This window comes from Giraffa tippelskirchi, chromosome 1, assembly GCF_054371585.1.
Source record: "Giraffa tippelskirchi isolate mGirTip1 chromosome 1, T2T-mGirTip1v1.2.pri, whole genome shotgun sequence".
Classification (NCBI taxonomy): Eukaryota; Metazoa; Chordata; class Mammalia; order Artiodactyla; family Giraffidae; genus Giraffa; species Giraffa tippelskirchi.
The window spans coordinates 171,429,734-171,448,891 of NC_137275.1; the positions used below are offsets into that span (position 1 = coordinate 171,429,734).

The 19,158-nt window shown below is 32.9% G+C and overlaps 1 protein-coding gene across 4 annotated transcripts in view; it reads left to right on the forward strand.

Moving 5' to 3' along the window:
• VPS13A (vacuolar protein sorting 13 homolog A) overlaps positions 1–19,158 on the forward strand; it is a 271,242-nt gene that overhangs the window by 22,693 nt on the left and 229,391 nt on the right. For all 4 annotated transcript variants that reach the window (XM_081505891.1, XM_081505901.1, XM_081505918.1 and 1 more), the window contains exons 2-9: positions 1,695–1,738; positions 4,324–4,366; positions 8,149–8,244; positions 8,521–8,622; positions 12,698–12,807; positions 13,531–13,590; positions 15,375–15,434; positions 15,900–15,980. In XM_081505891.1, the coding sequence (XP_081362017.1) occupies positions 1,695–1,738; positions 4,324–4,366; positions 8,149–8,244; positions 8,521–8,622; positions 12,698–12,807; positions 13,531–13,590; positions 15,375–15,434; positions 15,900–15,980 (596 nt within the window). The remainder of the gene's footprint in view (positions 1–1,694; positions 1,739–4,323; positions 4,367–8,148; positions 8,245–8,520; positions 8,623–12,697; positions 12,808–13,530; positions 13,591–15,374; positions 15,435–15,899; positions 15,981–19,158) is intronic.

Consider the following 19,158-nt stretch of genomic DNA (forward strand, 5'->3'; position numbering starts at 1 on the left):
AAAGAAAAGACCATAATTGAAAACAAGAATATTATTAAATGAAAAGGTCACTGGTAAAGGCAAACAGACAGTAAAGGTAGGAAGTCATCCACACACACGAAACTAGTAGGGAGGTTAAAAGATAAAAGTAGAGAAATTATCTGTACCCACAATAAGCTGTTATTGTTGCTGTTGTTTAGTCGATCAGTTTTGTCCAACTCTTTTGTGACCCCATGGACTATAGCCCACTGAGCTCCTCTGTCCGTGGGATTTCCCAGGTAAGAATACTGTAGTGGATTGCCATTTCCTTCTCCAGGGGATCTTCCCCAGGAATCAAACCTGTGTCTCCTGCATTGACAGGCAGTCTTTACCACTGAGCCACCAGGGAAGCCCACAATAAGCTGTTAAGGGATACACAAAGTAATTAGATACAAAATATAGTATGAAAATTAGTCATCGTGAATGGATACAAAAAATAGATACAAAATTTAGTATCAAAAATAGTCATCGTGAAGGGAGAAGAGTACAAATGCATGTTTTTTAAAAATGCATTTGAGATCAGCAACTTAAAACAGTTGTATAGATTGCTGTGCAAAACTTGTTGTAATCAGAAAAACCAAAAACCTAAAATCACTTTTACTTTAAATGGTACTACTAATATCTAAATTTAGTTTTATATGTGGATATTAACTTTGGACAAATTAATGTTGTTATCTCTTAAATTTTCTTCAGTGTCACATATTTTTCATTACCCTTTTAAAATTTGTTAAAATATATTTGATAGAAATATTTTTTCTATCAAGTTTAATTTTTAACCAGTATATAGAGATATATAACATTATAGACTTAAAGCTATTTATTTAAAGGCGATACATTTTAATGTAAAATAACATTTTACAGTATAATACTTTTTCCAGTTCTACTGAGTAATTCATTTTATGTCTGTGTAGTATATTGATTTAAAAAAAATTCAAAGCTGCCAGTTCAAAGAATTAGCCATAAATGGAAAGTTTAAATTATACTGTTGAACATTACAGTAGAAAAAACAGTAAGTGATATTCCATATACCTATGTCATTCACCCAATATATATTGGTCAGTACCCCAATATATTAACGTTTGTTTCTAATTGTACAAGTCACTTCTATTAGATGTTCACTGTTGTTTATTTCTTGATGTTTTCCTCATATATCACGTGAACATCTAGACAACAGTTACTCATATTCAAATTACTGCTTAAAAGTGAAGGCATTCATTTTCTCTAGCAGAATTAAAATAGAGCAAGCTACGAAAACACTCAGTATCTCTAGGAAATCCTTATTAATCTCACATGGATGGATTAAAAATCTTTCCAGTTGCTCATTGCAAATATACTTAAGTGCAGTAATTTTTTCCAGTAATTTCTTACATCATGCTATGTTGTTAGATTCATATTATTTGTATAATTTTGATGAAAATGTATTAATTATCCTTGAGCTACAGCTGTATAGGTCAGAACTTATAATAAATGATGTTCGGTCAAACATAGAATCTTAGACTAAGGTGAAGAATGAAGGGGAGCCAACAATTATAGTTGGATTCTGTTTCTATTATGTACATTTTGATAACTGTTTTCCTTAATAGGACATTTAGGAATGAAGTATACCTAACTTTTTAAAATAAATGTTATTTGAATATTTCACTTTTAGTTTTTTATTGATTTTTTTCTTCTTTTAGGAGCTGTGGCCCTGAAGAATCTTGAAATTAAAGAAAATGCTCTGGTATGTTTTGACTATAAACACTTTCCTTATGTTAGTGCATTTAGGTTACATGGACACCATCCTGATTTGTCACCTTAAATTCTTTAAGAAAACTTTTTAAAAATAATTTTTATAAACTCTGAATTTTGCAAAATGGACTTTCAGTCTCCATAGAGATACAACCTGACTGTAATTTCCCCCATTAAAAATATTTCTAAAATTTCTCTCTTCTGTATGCTTTCATTTTAGATTTTTAACTTACCTCTCCAGTCATCTTCAGTTTTTTTTTTCCTGGTACCATTTTAATCATATATATTTTTTTGCCATAGAATACAGTGGCATTAACAGTGTTGTGCAACCATCATCAGTATGTATTTCTGAAACATTTTTATTACACTAAGGAAAGCTTTGTCACCAGTAAGAAATAATGTAACTCCCCATTCCCTTTCCCCATTCACCCTGCTAACTTCTGCTTCTGTTAATCTGCCTATTCCAAGTACCTCATATAAATGGAATCATGCTGTGTTTGTAATTTTTTATCTAGTTTGCTTAGCATAATTCCTTTAAGGTTCATCCATGTTGTAGCAGTTATCAGGAAATCACTCCTTTTTATGAAGGCTGAATAATATTGTATGTCTATACTGCATTTTGTTCCCTTATCTGTTGATGTACACTTGGGTTTTTGCCTCTGTCTCTTGTGGATACTGCTGCTATGAATATTACTATTCATGTCTGTTCAAATCCTGTCTTTCATTTCCTGTGGGTAAATACTTAGGAGTGAAATTGATGGATTATTTGGTAATTTTATGTTTAGCTTTTTTAGGATCTCCCACACTAACTCAGTCCGTGAAGAATCCATCTGTAATGCAGGAGACCCTGGTTTGATTCCTGGGTTGGGAAGATTCCCCTGGAGAAGGAAATGGCAATACACTCCAGTATTATTGCTTGGGAAACTCATGGACAGAGGAGCCTGGTGGGTTCCAGTCAATGGGGTTGCAAGAGTCGGACATGGCTGAGCTATTAAACTGCCACCACACTGTTTTCCATAGCAGTTGAACCACATTATGCAGGCATACCTTGGAGATTTTGTAGGTTCATATCCAGTCCACTACAGTGAAGTGAATACTGTCACAATAAAGCAAGTCACAGAATTTTTTGGTTTCCCAGTGTATTTAAAAATTATGTTTACACTATGTGTGTATGTGCTCAGTTGCTCAGTCATGTGTGTCTCTTTGTGACCTGATGGACTGTAGCCCACCAGGCTCTTTGTCCATGGAATTTTCCAGGCAAGAACACTGCAATGAGTTGCCATTTCCTACTCCAGGGGATCTTCCTAACCCAGGGATCACACTTGCATCTCTTGCATCTCCTGCATTGGCAGGCAGATTCTTTACCACTGTGCCACCTAGTCTAAAAAACCAGAGTACGTACATCAGTTAAAAACTAATGCTGTTGGGAAAGTGGCATTGATAGATTTGCTTGGTGAAGGATTGCCACAAACCTTCAATTTGATTAAAAAAAAACACACACACAAAACCAAAAAAAAAAAAAAATCAGTATCTGGAAAGTGCAACAAAGTAAAGCACAATAAAATGAAGTATACCTAAATTCCCACCAGCAGTACATGAATTCCAATTTTCCATATCCTTGACAACATTTACTTTCTGTTTTTTTTTGATACTAACTATCCTAATGAGTATGAAGTGGTAAATCTTACTGGTTTTCCTTAGTAGTTCTCTAATGATTAGAGAGGTTGAGCATCTTTACATGTGCTCATTGACCATTTTTATATGTTCTTTGGAGAAATGTCTGTTGAAAAGCATTGCTGATTTTTTAAAATCATGTGTTTTTTTTCTGGGTGCACTTTGGTTCTTTACATATTTTGGATATTTCCCCTTGTCAGAAGATAGGATTTGCAAATACTTCCTCCTATTCTGTGGGTTGTCTTTTGCTTCTGTTAACCGTGTGATATACAAACATTTTTTACGTAAATTTTGATGAAATTGAATTCATCTTTTTTTTAAATTGTTGCCTGTGCTTTTCATGTGGTATCCAAGAAATCACATGATTTTGTTTTCTTCTGAACATTTTATAGTTTTAGTTCTTATGTTAGACCTTTGGTTCATTCTGAGTTAATTTTCATATATGGTATAAGATAAGGGTCAACTGCATTCTTTTTGTAAGTGGATGTCCAGTTATCCTAGTACCATTTATTGAAAAGGTTGTCTTTTCTCCCACTGAATGAGGAGAAATTTATTTGAGGATTTTTTTTGCACTAGTGGTTTAGTTTCCCTTCAAATACAAACTGACAATGATATTTCCTGCTTTTTTTTTTCAAACAGTGTAAAAGCTGTAGTGATTCTGGTATGAGTAACTTCGGTGGTCAGTATTGCTGTAGAACTTTCACTATTTAAGGTGATCAGGCTCTGAATTTTATGGATTTGAAGATATTGCAGTTATGTATTTAGAAATTTTAAAAAGTATTGAAGGTAAAGAGAAGGTGTAAGTTAACTTAAATCCCTTAAGTAATTTTGGGAAGAAAAAATTAGTTATGTGTTTTGCAAACTGTGTATATACTAAGATTTTACATATATATTTTTTTGTAGAGTCAACTGGATGTACCATTTAAAATTAAAGTTGGCCATATAGGTAAGCTGTCTTTATTATTTGTATGCCCTCCTGTTAGACATGTAGCCAGAATAATATATCTAGTATCTCTATAATGGGATCTTTATAATGTTTCTGAGCATAAATTAAAGGAATCATGTGTTTTCATCTATATAGAACTTAGTTGTGTAACTTAAAATGTGTTGTTGTCCATGTATCCCTTGTTGAATACCTGTGAAATACTTTTTAAAAATATTTATTTTTAGCTGTACTGGGGCTTCATTGCTGCAGGCGGGCTTTCCCTAGTTGTGGTGAGTGCAAGCTACTCTCTAGTTGTGCTGTGAGGGCTTCTCATTGCAGCAGCTTCTTTTGTTGTGAAGCACAGGCTCTAGGGCATGTGGCTTCAGTAGTTGTAACGTGGTCTTAGTAGTTAGAACTTGTGGGCTCCAGAGTGCAGTGTGGGCTCAGTAGTTTTGGCACACATGCTCAGTGGCCCGGTGGCATGTAGTGTCTTCCTGGACCAGGGATTGAACTAGTGTCCCTTGCATTGCAAGGTGGATTTTTAACCCCTGCCACCAGGGAAGCCCCAATACTTGTGAAATTATACATCTTGTTAGGTGTTGAAATGAGTTGAGATCCAAAGCATTAAAACTAACGGAGAGCATGACTGTCCCAGTTTCTTAAGTTTCTGACTAGTTACCATTGCTGTATTCTGATTGGCCATGGATAAGTGGTATAAGGAATTGGGTCTGGATCCTCCAGGCAGTTTGGTCAGGAACCAATCAAAAACCTGGTTTCCGTTCTGCTAGTTTTCTAGGAAACACTATGCTAATTTTCTTGTACTACATTTCCAGTTTTTGTAGTTTACATATACTGGTTGAGCAGAATATACTGGCTCAATATACTACTTGAGCAGAAATTGATTCAAATGTGTTTAATAAGGACATATATGTTTCATTTCTTAAATTATTTTCATTTATTGTTTAAACTATTGGTTTACATATTGTGCAAGATGATATTATTATTATTTGTGACTTAAAAGTAGTATTATGCAGATAATTTGTGTAGAAGAATTTATATAATGTTATTGCAATGTATTGGTGTCACTTGGAGAACAAGGTGTTTTGAAAGCTTATATAAGTTACCTGATGAAAATCTTCACAATTTTGTGCTCTTATAGTTGGTATTCGACCATATGCCAAAGAAACTTTTTTTCATTTACATTGCTAGGACTCTAATTCTGTTTCTCTTCTTCCTTTTGCCCCCACAGTTTAAACACTACTTAGTATAAATAAAATGGGGAAAATGTCACTCATTACTTTTCCACCTAATATATTTATTTTTGCAAATTTTTATATGGTTTTTTACATGTGAACATTTTGACTTGTAATCATGGTGTATGTAGGATTTTATATATTCTGTTTTTAAATTATCATTTAATAAAGATTCCTCATAATCCATGTTGATTTGACCTCCCTTATTTCTCAATATTGCACATTACAAAATTTGAACAATGTAATCTTATATTTCTATTGGTCCAAAAATTTACAGTAAACATTTTCATATACTTTTTGAAAGTATTCTGAAAGTCACTGAATTTTATAACTATGATCATTATAAATCAGTGTATATAAGTTTAACATCTATTCTAGAAAACTAAGGACAGTAGGTAGACTTGCTTTCATTTAGTGCCTTCATTATTTCTGTTCTCTTTTCTTTTCTGACCATGTTTAAAAATGATGACGGTAAATTTTCAGTGTTAATATAAGGTAGTAGAAAGTACACTGAACTTATACCTAATACATAAGATAATCTTGAGAATCATGTAAGGTGTCATTGCATATCTCTATCATAGAAACTGCCATTCTTTAATATCATTATTATTTTTTTTCTAAACAATAAGTTTTTTGAGAAGTGGATTTAATTTTAAAATTTTAATTTTATCATATCTTCACTTAGCACAATACTTGGCTTATAGTAGGAACACAGTCTGCTAAATGAAGTACACATTTCCAAATGAGTGATGTAGTGGTACAACCAGTTTTATAAGAACATTTTGTCCCCTTGCCATTAATGGAGGTTGTTAATCTTACTGATCTTTCAAAATTTTCCTCGTTTAAGATGCAAAATTACAACATATCAAATATACTTACATACATACTTTCAAAGTAATTGTTTTCACGTGGAAGATTTTTAAAGTACCTTCTTATGTATTTTTTCTGATTTTTCTAAACTTTCTATAAGAAACCTGCCCTTCATAAGGAAGGAAAAAATGATTTTGTTTAAAACAAATGCTTAGTGGTACAAATGATATATTGTTAGTATAGGAATTTGAAATGGTCACTATCTTCTCTGATTTTAAAACTTAGAAAGCTATTCCTCTTTTAGAAGTCAGGTAGTTTATTTTTCTCTAAATTAGTGTGGAGAAATCTTTTTCTTGATTTGGCATTTTTTTAAAACATGGGTTTTTGGAGTTATATAATACAGTATTTCTAAGTATGAAGTATTGTTCAATCTCTTAAGTTTGTGTCTGACTCTTTGAGACCCCATGGACTGCAGCATTGCCAGGCTTCCCTGTTCTTCACTATTTCCTGGAGTTTGCTCAAATTCATGTCCACAGAGTCGGTGATACCATCTAACCATTTCATCCTCTGCTTCCCTCTTCTCCTTTTGCCTTCAATCTTTGCCAGCATCAGGGTCTTTTCCAATGAGTGGACTCTTCACATCAGGTTGCCAGAGTTGGAGCTTTAGCTTCAGCATCAGTCCTTCCAGTGAATATTCAGGACTGATTCCTTTAGGATTGACTGGTCCAGGCAGTCCAAGGGACTCTCAAGTCTTCTCCAGCACCATAATTCAAAAAAATCAATTCTTGGGCACTCAGCCTTCCTTATGGTCCAACTCTCACATTTGTACATGACTACTGGAAAAAACATAGCTTAGATTATACAGACCTTTGTTGATAAAGAGAGGTCTTTGGTTTTTAATACACTATCTAGGTTGTTATAGCTTTCTTTCTAAGGAGTTAATGCAGCAATGATGTATTTAATAAGTCTTTTCCTTCCCTGATCATGACAACTAATTTTAAATCTAGAGATTCATACTTTCTAAAAAAATTTTTAAATATTTAAAACTATTGTGGAAATTTTCTACATATACTAAATACATAAAATACATAAAACTAGAATTAATATTATAATGAGTCTTTTACATCATATTGTTTAGTTTAAGAAATCTAATGCTTTTAAAATACTTTGCTATTGGGTTGTAGCAAAATATTTTTATTAGTTGAAATGATTTTCTAATATTGCCCAGGATCCTTGATTATTACCGTAGAAATTTATGACTACCTACACTTATGATAATCATACTTATGTAAATACTGTATATATACAAATATGTACATATGTGTAAAATCTCTCTATATAAAATATACTTATATAAAGTATGTAATCTACCTTTTTATAGTATAAGGAAAATATTTCTTAGAGATTTTGAGTAAGAATTGGTACAAATCAATCTTATTTTATCAAGGATTGTTGATTAACAGAAGGATAATACTGATATGTTTGTGGTACGTATCACCACAATAGAAACTTGTAAATATTTAGAATATTTTTTAGTAGATTTTCCAACAATACTAATACAAATAATTTCAAATCGTCACTAAAAAGACTTTTAGTTTATTGTTGTAAAATAGCTTTCTATAAAGTTAATGAGCTCATAAGGTCGAAGACTACTTTGTTATCTCCTTTAGTGCTTGATAGAAAATAGGCTGATAGTAAATCTAGATTGAAAGAATAGTGTTTTTTCTTATTTTTATATAGGTACTCTTAATCTTATAATTCCATGGAAAAACCTTTATACCCAACCAGTTGAAGCTGTATTGGAAGACATTTATTTACTCATAGTGCCTTCTTCTAGTAAGTCAAATTTTAAACATTATCATTTCAATTACTCTTTTTTTGTATGTGTAAAAATCTTTATATTTGATAATTATATTTGTTCAAATAGTTTTGGTGAATTTTTTGAGCTTTTTTTAATATTTAAATTTGTTATTTGATAATATAAAATAAATTGGTTTTTACCCTCAATTTTTGTGAACTTTGAATTAGTGATTATTTTCCAGGATATTTTTTGGAATGAGTATATTTAAATTTAAGGTAATTAAGAGTCTTCCTTTTTTATACTTTCTGCAGTAATAAAATATGATCCTATAAAGGAAGCAAAACAGCTCTTTGAAGCAAAGCAACAGGAATTGAAAAGAATAGAAGAAGCAAAACGAAAAGTAGCTGATCAAGGTAAAGAAAAACAAGAATGGTAATAAGGAAAGCAGAAAAGAGCTAAATATTTATTACATTTCTATACTATTTTCTTCTGGAAGCACTGAGATTCCTTTAAAAATATGATAGTCTTATTACAAGAATTTTAATGTGGTTTCTATGTTTTATCATGTTTATAGAAATTTTACCTTACAGAAATTTACCTTAGTGCAAATAATATTCCTAGCTTATAAGGGTGAGGTTAGTTTTTAAGTATAGTAGTTAATTTCATGAAGTTTTTCTTTTTTTTTTCTTTTACCTTTCTAGTCTTCTCTTCCTTATTCCACTTTTATCAGTTCTTCACCTTTTGGAGATACTTAGTTTCTTGATATATTTTTCCAAATCTGTTTACCCTCTGGCGTCACATGCATTCCTATTCAGCTTGACCAGAATGGTCCATTACTTTAGTCCCCTTCTTTTGTCAGTATTAGCGATGTCCTGCAGAAATCTAACCCCTTTCCATTTATGCTGTTGATGGTAATGGAGTAATGGTAGGAGTTCTTTATATAGCCATCAACATCTACACTCTTTACTCTGACTCTTAACTTTTCCTTCTAGTGAAGCTTTCTCTTTGACATGTAAATATGCCATAGCCTCTCTTATCTTTAAGCATCAAGTCATGTTCCTATCCTTGTCCTCTGGTTAACTTATGCTCCTCCATCCTTTGGTAGCTAAGCATCTTAGAAGAGATGTATGTGTACTTATCAAAATGTCCTTGCCATTAACTTACTTTTTAAATAAAAAAATGCAATAATAAACAGTTTACCTGTTGACAAACAGGTAAAAAAAAAAGGCATTAAAGGAGATTTACCACAATTCCTGGCAATACTTCTTATGTTTTCATCTCTATTGTCTTTCATCCATACCCTCATCCTCTTTTAAAAAAAATCTTTTTATTGTAGTGTTCATATAAAATTTGCCTTCTTAACTACTTTTAAGTAGTTCAGTGGTATTAAATACATTTATTGTATTGCATCTACTACCATCGTCTCTCCCCATATCTCTTTTCATCATGTAAAATTGAAACTTGACACTCGATAGGCAATAACCCACCAATTCTTCCACCCTTTACTCCCAGACCCAGGCAACTGCAATTCTGCCATTTGTCTGTGTGATTTTGACTGTTGTGAGTAATCATGAAAGTGGAATCATATAGTATTTGTGTTTTCTTCAGTGGTTTATTTCCCCACATGAAGCATTATGTCTTTGTAATGTCAGACATGACTGAGTGACTTTACTTTCACTTTATGTCTTCAAGGTTTATCTGTGTAGTAGCACTTGTCAGTTTCCTTTTTAAGGCTGAATAATATTCCATTGTGTGTCTGTATGTGTAAAAATTAGTATTTTAGCATTTTTTGTCTGCTTATTGACCATTTGCATATCATGGGAAGTCAGATTCCTAGTGTTGATTGGCAGTAGCAGTTGGATGTGGGTCTTAACATTTATTACATAGACCTTTTACTTAGTATGTCCATTTTTGGTATGATGGATTTCCTTGTACCTTCACATACACAGTCTCAGAGTCTGGAGCGTGTCAGTTTTATTGTCTCCAGAATAAACATTTGCTTCTCATTACTTCACACTTCAGAGTGGGAAAAGGATAATTGCTTGATCATGTGGATTGGAAGAGGAAGGATACCTAGAAATCTAACTACTCAATATAAAGACTTTAAGCCGATCCTTATCTGATCACCTTCTTCCTCCACCTCTTTGCCGTTTATATTTTCAGAGGATTCCAGTTCCTGAATCTTCCCTGGGTTCTTTTTTTAACTCATCTTGTATTTTATTGGCATCTCAATTTATGGGCATTTGAGATCAAATTTCTTCCTCTGTCATATTGTCTAAGGCCATCTGCTTTCCAGCTTCTGAATTTTTTAAGCTCCCTATTTTTCTTCTATACTCTTTTCTTTTCATCTTGGAGATTTATCCGGTTTTCCCCTTTACTTTTGCCTTTATGGGGTTTTACTGAGGAAGAGAAAAACAGATGCAAACTCATGTTTAATCACAAGTACCTCTTAGTTATACTTAAATCTAGAATATAAATAGCTATGCTTAAGATTCATCAGTTATACCTGTTATCAGATAGAATTTTGTACTCTTCAGCAAAATACTTTTGTTGCTCTTACGACTTGAATCTTGTCTACCTTTCCAGCCTTTTACTGACCCTATCCCTTTCATATCTTCTCTGTTCTTTGTTCCAGCCATACTGGCCTCTTTGTAGTTTACTGAATGTACCAACTGCTCTGTGATCATATCTTACTTCCTGCATTATCCAATATACTTTGAGAGTTGTCAGCATTAGTAAGATAGTTCAGGCTATAAGGTATGGATGAGATTCTCTGCAGCAACAGTATAGAATGAGAAGAGAAACATTTCTAGAACTAAGCCCTAAAGAAAGCCAACATTTAAGGATTGTGTAGAGGAGGAAAACAGAAAAAAAAAAAAAAAAGACCAAGGAAGAGTGGTTAGGTAAGTATTATAGTAGGAAATTTGGAGATTATATTTCGATGGGAAAAGAGTGGTTTGGAAAATGAAGAATATGTCAGATCCTGCTGATTTATCAGGTAAATTGCGGATTAACAAATAATCATTTTATTTATGACACGGAGGTCCTTGGTCACCTTAGAAATTGCTATTTCGATTTAGTGATGATTGCAGAAAAGAAGCTTCTATTTCTTCATAGTTGTAAAGCGGTTTGCTAAGAGTAAAAAGAGCAGTGGAAGAATTGTTGGACCTTTGAAGAGGACCAAGAGGAATTTTAAGATGGTTACTCTGGAGTATGAACAAGTTGACTGGAGAAATGTAGTAAGGTTGTTGGTTAGTTGAAGTTGGTAATGACTAACTTAAAGTAATTGCAGTCTGTTTTATGGTAATTTTTCTTCTCTGCTACTCACCTGGCAAGGCATACACATGTTTGTATAAAAAGTAGACTTTGGATTTGTGTCGGGTTGGAGCTTTATTGACAGAAGAAAAAGGAGAAGAAAGCAAGCAGAAGAGTTTAAAGTGTTGGTGAAATAATGTATTAAGGAGTCTGAGCTGGGTAAGGAAGTCAGAAAGAAACTAGTTGATAGGGAAAGAAAAATTTAGCATTTAATTGAATGACTAAATAAATTTATAGAGCAGAGGATTTAATTAGGTACTGGTGGGATTCAACATTTAAAATAAACTCTCGTCTTCAAAGAGTTTTTATTCTACTTCCGTTTATTAATTCTAAAGTCCTGTTCAGTATGTTCATTCACTCATGCTTCTCTTTGATGCATGTATGAGAATATCTTCATCAGCTTTTCTTTATCTGAGACTTTCTGGGTCAGCTGAATTAGGAAGTAGTAGGTCATTAGAGGAAAAGATAAATAATAAGTGTATACAGGTGGAATAGGACTAGAAAAAGATTGCTTTCATTGGCATTTTTAAGTGGGGGCAAAAGTGTTAGTAATTAGTGGTTATAACCAGCATATTAAAAAAAATTAGGAACCTCAATTTTTTATTCTTTATATTTTCCTGGAAAGTATTGAAGAAGATTGTTTAATCTCATTTTGAAAAATGAAACAAATGAACAGCTTTCACTTTTGCTTAAAAGAGGAGAGGGAGAGAATCTTATATCTTCCTATTTTGTGTTCATTAGAGAAGGAGCATATTCAGCTGTTTTGTACTTCTAACCACAGACACCTTATGATGACAGTCCAAATTTTAAGGGTGATTCTTTCTTTGCTACTGTTTCTGACTCTTCTAACATGATCCTATTATAATTCTTATCTAATAATCTTACTGTTTGTCATGTCTTTATGTACTCAAGTATACCTACAGAAATTACAAAATTTGATGCCAATAAATTCTACATGTTAGGCTTAAGTTTGGACGAGAAAGTAGGTTTTGAAAACTGTGTGCATTTAGTCACCCAGAAAAGTCTTTTGGTATGTAAGATTTTTGGAAAGGAGACTTAGTATTCTGATAACAGATTTCTTTCTTTAAGAAGGTAGCATTTCTGTTATTTCAATACAGATACTCATAGAATGTATTTTTCATTCATATTAAAAATGAATATTTGCAATTGTAGAAAAACAGCATGTGGAGAAACAGGACACTTTTACAGAAAAATTAATTACCCAGATCATAAAAAATCTTCAAGTGAAAATTTCCAACATCCATATTCGCTATGAAGATGATGTAAGTATTTTAATAGGTGATAACTTTTTATATTTATTTTGCTATTTATTGACACCTGCTCTGTAGTGGTCAATTTATGAGATGCTGGCAAGTGGAAGGATATAGAACTGAACATGACATGATCTTTATTTTTTATAATTAGTTGTAATTTGCAGTTCTTAGTGCTTTGATTACACTTTTATAAAATGTTCAAACATCAGATAATGAAGGAAAATTTCTTTCTTATAATCACCTTTGATAGATTTAGCAGTTATATGTTTTTAAAATACTTTATACTGTGTTTACTTCCTGGAAAAAGCAATGGTTTAGGGATCATTAGTTAGACTTAACTAATTGTTTGATTTCAAATAGATCATATTGTCTCTCAAACACATCATTATTGGCTTCTCACAGCTCTGTTGTGAGGGTCAATCTCATTTTAATAAACTTCTTTTTTGTAGATTGAAAAAGAGTATTTTGTTGTTCAGTTGCTAAATTGTGTCTCTTTGTGATCCCATGGACTGCAGCAGCATTATATTGATATATTATTATTGTACCAGACTAATACATTGGTACTTTATATGTAGTTAGGAAAAATGTAGAAATAAAAATTATTCCAGAAACTAGGAAAATGATTTTCAATGTTTGAAATAGCTTACTTACCAGAAAGTGAACTTTTTCTACAATATGAATTTTGTCCATCTACTAAAAATCTGAGTAAAATTTATTCTCCTTCCTCTTTAGGTCACCAGTCGAGAAAACCCTCTGTCATTTGGTATTTCCCTTGAGAATCTCAGCATGCAGGTAGGTTGCTTAAAAAGAAATTTAACCATGTTTAATTTTGCAGTATAGTTCATTAAATTACTAATAACTACTTAATGTATGCCAGCATCAGGAGTAAGTATCTATATAAAATTCATACAGGAAGTGCATAGACTGGATTGAAACTGAGGGTAGGTAGTTTCATATTTCAAAAATGGTTGATAATCAAATTTAGTTTCATAAGTGAGACTGTTTGCCAATTATGGTATTTCATACTTATTTTACTTTAAAAAATCCATTCTGAATTTTAAATACATAAGTACAAAATAAAAGTAATGTTCATTTCAGAATCTTTGATGAGTCGTGAAAAGTATACAGAATCAAATCATTTCATCATCACTATTACTAGTCATTGTAGCATACTTTCTTCCTGTTTAGTTTTTTAATTAAGAAACTTTAAAACTGTAGGAGAACATAAGAATTATGAGACACTTGCTTGTATCCAGAATGGATGATAGTTAAGTTTGTCATTTAGTTTAAGTTTTAAATACTTTTAAAGAATAAGATGTTATGAATAAAGTTTAAATTCCTTTTGTATTCTGCTCCACTCTTCTCTCCCACCCAAGAGGTAAACATCTTACATTTTTAAACTTTACACTGTATATCCATTGAAAATGTGTAGAATTTGGTAGATTTTTAAAGTTCATATAAATGTTACATGATTCTTCTGTAAGTTTGCTTTTTTGCTACACATTGTTTGTGACGTGTTTATTGCCACATGTAGTTTAATTGATTCAGTTCAACTGCTGTATAGTATTTCATTATATGCTTTTGTTTTTTATGTTCATTCAGTTGTTGTGTATGGTTTTTAAAACTTGGATCTACCTCAAACAGGAAAAGAGAAAAGTCAAGTGAAAAGTTATTCAATAAAGTTGGGTGAGGTAAACTGTCAAATGCTATTGTAACATTGAAAAATAAGATTGGAAAATTAGCCATCGTATTTGGCAATGTGAAGGTGATTGGTAACAGTGTCAGCAGTGGTTTTCACCACTGGAGGTATTTGGAAACTTTTCCCCCAACCCAGCCATACTCAATTGCAAACTCAGGCTGAGACCCAGCTATTTCGTTTAAAAAACCCTCCAGGTCATCCTAATTGCATGATAAAATTTGAGCACCACTGTTCCAGTCCATTTAGTTCTCTAGAAAAAATTAAAACCATCTTTTAAATATAAGCATTTGATATCAATTTATTTCCCTCAGTGATTTTTCATTGCTTTTAAAGTCCATAATTTTGTCAAAATAGTTTATAATCCCTGTGTAATCTGACCCTAGGTAAGACACCTGCTTTTACCTCTTTTCTCTGTTTTGAGTGTGTTCTTGGGCCGTATTGGGCTACTTCAGTTGTTTTAACATACCATACATTCAGATATCTTCCTACCATGAATCATATTCCCTACTAAATTTAGAATGGATAGTTACTATTAATGTGTCACTTACCAGGTTAGGCATCACTTTCGCCATCACATACCAGAGATTGAGGCTCCTACCATGGAGTCTCTAGTTACAGACTTTATTGTCCCAGAGTACTGCATATTTAACCTCCATAATGGCACTTACCGGTTTGTAATTTGCTTTCTAGTTTGTTTTTCACCAGGCAATGAGATTCTTGAATACAGAATATTCAGTTAATATTCTTTGACTAAATGTTATGTTTTCAAGGACATTTTAATGGAAGATTGGTCTAGGGCAGGATAGATTCTGTTTATCACTCTGCCATTTCCCATGCAAGTGACAGTTTTTACTGCTTTTTTTTTTTTCCTTTTCAGACAACTGATCAATACTGGATTCCATGTTTACATGATGAAACTGAGAAACTATTTCGTAAGGTAAAATAAACACTATGTTTTGTCAGTCCATGGGCTTGACAAAAGATACTTTTAAGACAAGTGATAATACATAGATAAGGATTTTTGTGAATTGTGTTGACTTAAGTGTTATATATCCCACTCCAGTACTCTTGCCTGGAAAATCCCATGGACGGAGGAGCCTGGTAGGCTACAGTCCATGGGGTTGCTAAGAGTCGGATACGACTGAGCGACTTCACTTTCACTTTTCCCTTTCATGCACTGGAGAAGGAAATGGCAACCCACTCCAATATTCTTGCCTGGAGAATCCCAGGGACAGTGGAGCCTGGTGGGCTGCTGTCTATGGGGTCGCACAGAGTCGGACACGACTGAAGCGACTTAGCAGCAAGTGTTAAATATGACCAATTATTTGAGACTTCTGAAAAAGCATATGCTAAAGAATCTTCATTGAAAATGAGGCTTATAATAAATTTGATTTATTTTCAGTTAATCCGATTGGATAACCTTTTTGCCTATTGGAATGTGAAGTCTCAGCTGTTTTATCTTAGTAATTATGATGAATCTTTGGTAAGTAAATTTTTTTGATACGTGCATATATATCTTTGGTATCATATTTTGCGTAGTTTTATTCTTTGTCATTTATCTAACATACTGTAGATAGTATGTTAGTCAGTGGTCCTTTTTTTCCTAGACCAAAACCCATTAGAATTTCTAGCAGTAGGTGAATATATATGTTTGTACATAGACATATATAAACATACCTTTTTGGTATAACTGATATGAAACATTTGTTAGTTATGTGTGCAGCATAATGTTTTGATATTTGTATATATTGCAAAATGATCAACATAAAAAGTCTAGTTAATGTCCATCACCATATGTAATTATACAATTGTTTTGCTTGTGATGAGAACTTGTAAGATTTACTCATAGCAACTTTCGAATATGCAACACAGTATTATTAATGACAGTCACCATGCTGTATATTACATCTCCATGAGTTAATAAATACTTACTTTATAACTGAAAGTTTGGACTTTTTGACTCCCTTAGTCAATTTTTTTCCCATTCTGTTAGTACCCACCTCCCCTACTTCCTGCAACCACCAATCTCTGTTATCTGTATTTTTTTTATTCTAAATTCCACATAAAAGCGAGATAGTACAGTGTTTGTTTTTCTCTCTTTGAGCTATTTCACTTAGCATAATACCCTCAAGGTCTATTTGTATTGTCCCAGTGGCAAGATTTCACTCTTTTTTTATGGCTGAGTGATATTCCACAGTGTGTGTCTGTGTATGTGTGTATAAAGCATTTTCTTCACTTACTCTTGATGGATATTTAAGTTGTTTCCATATCTTGGCTTTTATAAATAATGCTGCAGTGAACATGGAGTGCAGATATGCTTTCAAGTTAGTATGTTTATTTTCTTCTCAGAAGTGGAGCTGTTGAGTTATATGATAGCTCTGTTTTTAATTGTTTGAGGTCCTTCCATATTGTCCATAGGGTCTGCACCAATTTGTATCCCACCAACAGAGCAGAAGGGTTTTCTTTTCTCCACATTTTCACCAACAGTTATAATATTTTTGGTTTTTGATAATAGCTATTCTAACAAGCATAAGGTGGTATTTCATTGTGGTTTTGGTTTACATTTCTCTAATGATTAGGGATGATGAGCATCTTTCCATGTATCTGTTAGCCATCTGTATTTCTATTTTGAAATTTTTAATTGGGTTGAGTTTTTTTGCTTTTGAGTTACATGGGTTCATTATATATTTCAGATATTAGCTCCTTATCAGATATAATATTTTCATAAATTTTCTTTCATTCATAGGTTCCCTTTTCATGTATTTGATAGTTTTCTTTGCTGTGCAAAAGCTGTTAATTCGATGTAGTCAGTTTGTTTATTTTTGCTTTTGTTGCCTTTGCTTTTGCTGTCAAATCCAAAAACTCATTGCTAAAACTGATGTCAGGGAGCTTACCACCTATTTTCTTCTGGAGTTTTTATGGTTTCAGGCCTTATGTTCAAGTCTTAAATCCATTTTGAGTTATTTTCATTTACTGTGTAAGGTAGTCAGATTTCATTCTTTCTCAAATAGCTGTCAAGTTTTCTCAAAACCATTTATTGAAGACACTGTCCTTTTCCCATTGCATGTTCTTGACTGCTCTGTCATAAGTTATAACTGACCATGTATGTTGTTGTTCAGTTGTTAAGTTGTGTCTGACTCTTTGCAACCCCATGTACTGCAGCATGCCAGGCTTTTCTGCCCTTCACTATATCCCAGACTTTACTCAAACTCATGTCCATTGAATTGGTGATGCCATCCAACCATCTTACCCTCTCTTGCTCACTCCTCCTGCCCTCAATCTTTCCCAGCATCAGGATCTTTTCTAATGAGTCAGCTTGTCACATCAGGTGACCAAAGTATTGGAGCTTCAACTTCAGCATCAGTCCTTCCAATGAATATTCAGGGTTGATTTCCTTTAGGGTTGATTGGATCTCCTTGCTGTCCAAGGGATGCTCAGGAGTCTTTTCCAGCAGTTAGAAACCATCAATTCTTTAGCTCTCAGCCTTCTTTATGGTCCACCTCTCACAACTGTACATTGTGTACAACTGGGAAAACCATAGCTTTGACTATACGGACCTTTGTTGGTAAAATGAGGTCTCTGCTTTTTAATATGCTGTCTAGGTTTGTCATAACTTTTCTTCCAAGGAGCAAGAATCTTTTAATTTCATGGCTGCAGTCACCCTCTGCAGTGATTTTGGACCATATATGCATGGGTTTATTTCTGAGTTGTAACAGACAACTAGTCTGTTGATCTGTGTGTCTGTTTGTGTGACAGATACTAATTACTGTTAGCTTTGTAATATAGTTAGATATCAGGGAAGATGACAACTCCAGCTTTGTTCTTTCTCAAGATTGCTTTGGCTATTTGGGTTCTTTAGTGGTTCCATACAAGTTTTAGTGTTGTTTTTTCTATTTCTGTGAGAAATGCCATTGGTATTTTGATGGGGATTGCAACATATATGCAGATTGCTTTGGGTAATATGAATCTTTTAACAATATTACTTATTCTAATCCATGAGCATGGAATATCTTTCCATTATTTAGTGTCCTTTTTATTTTTGTTCCTCAGTGCCTTATCATTTTCAGGGTGAAGTTTATTCTTACATTTTAATGCAATTGTAGATGGAATTGTTATTTTTTCTTTCTGATAGTTTGTTATTAGTGTACAGAAATACCACAGATTTCTGTATATTGATTTTTGTATCCTGCAACTTTAACTCATTTATTATTAGTTTTAGCAGTTTTTGGTGGAGTCTTCAGGGTTTTCTATATATTATTAGGTCATCTGCAAATAGTGACAGTTTTACTTCTTCCTTTCCATCTTGTATGCCTTTATTTCTTTTTCTTACCTAATTCCTCTGGCTAGGACTTCTAATACTGTGTCAAATAAAAGTGGTGAAAGTGAGCATATTGGTCTTTTTCCTGATCTTAGAAGAGAAGCTTTCAGCTCTTCACCCTTGAGTATGATGATAGTTGTGGGCTTGTCATCTATGACCTTCATTATATTGAGATATGTTACTTTTGTACCCACTTTGTTTTGTCTTAAAGAGATGGTGAATTTTAAGAAATTTTGTGTATGTGCTTGTATACAAATATATATAAATACATTCCTATCTTAATAATTTCTAGAGCCTTCTTACATAATAATAGTTTGATGAAATAGTGTTTAGTCACTTTAAT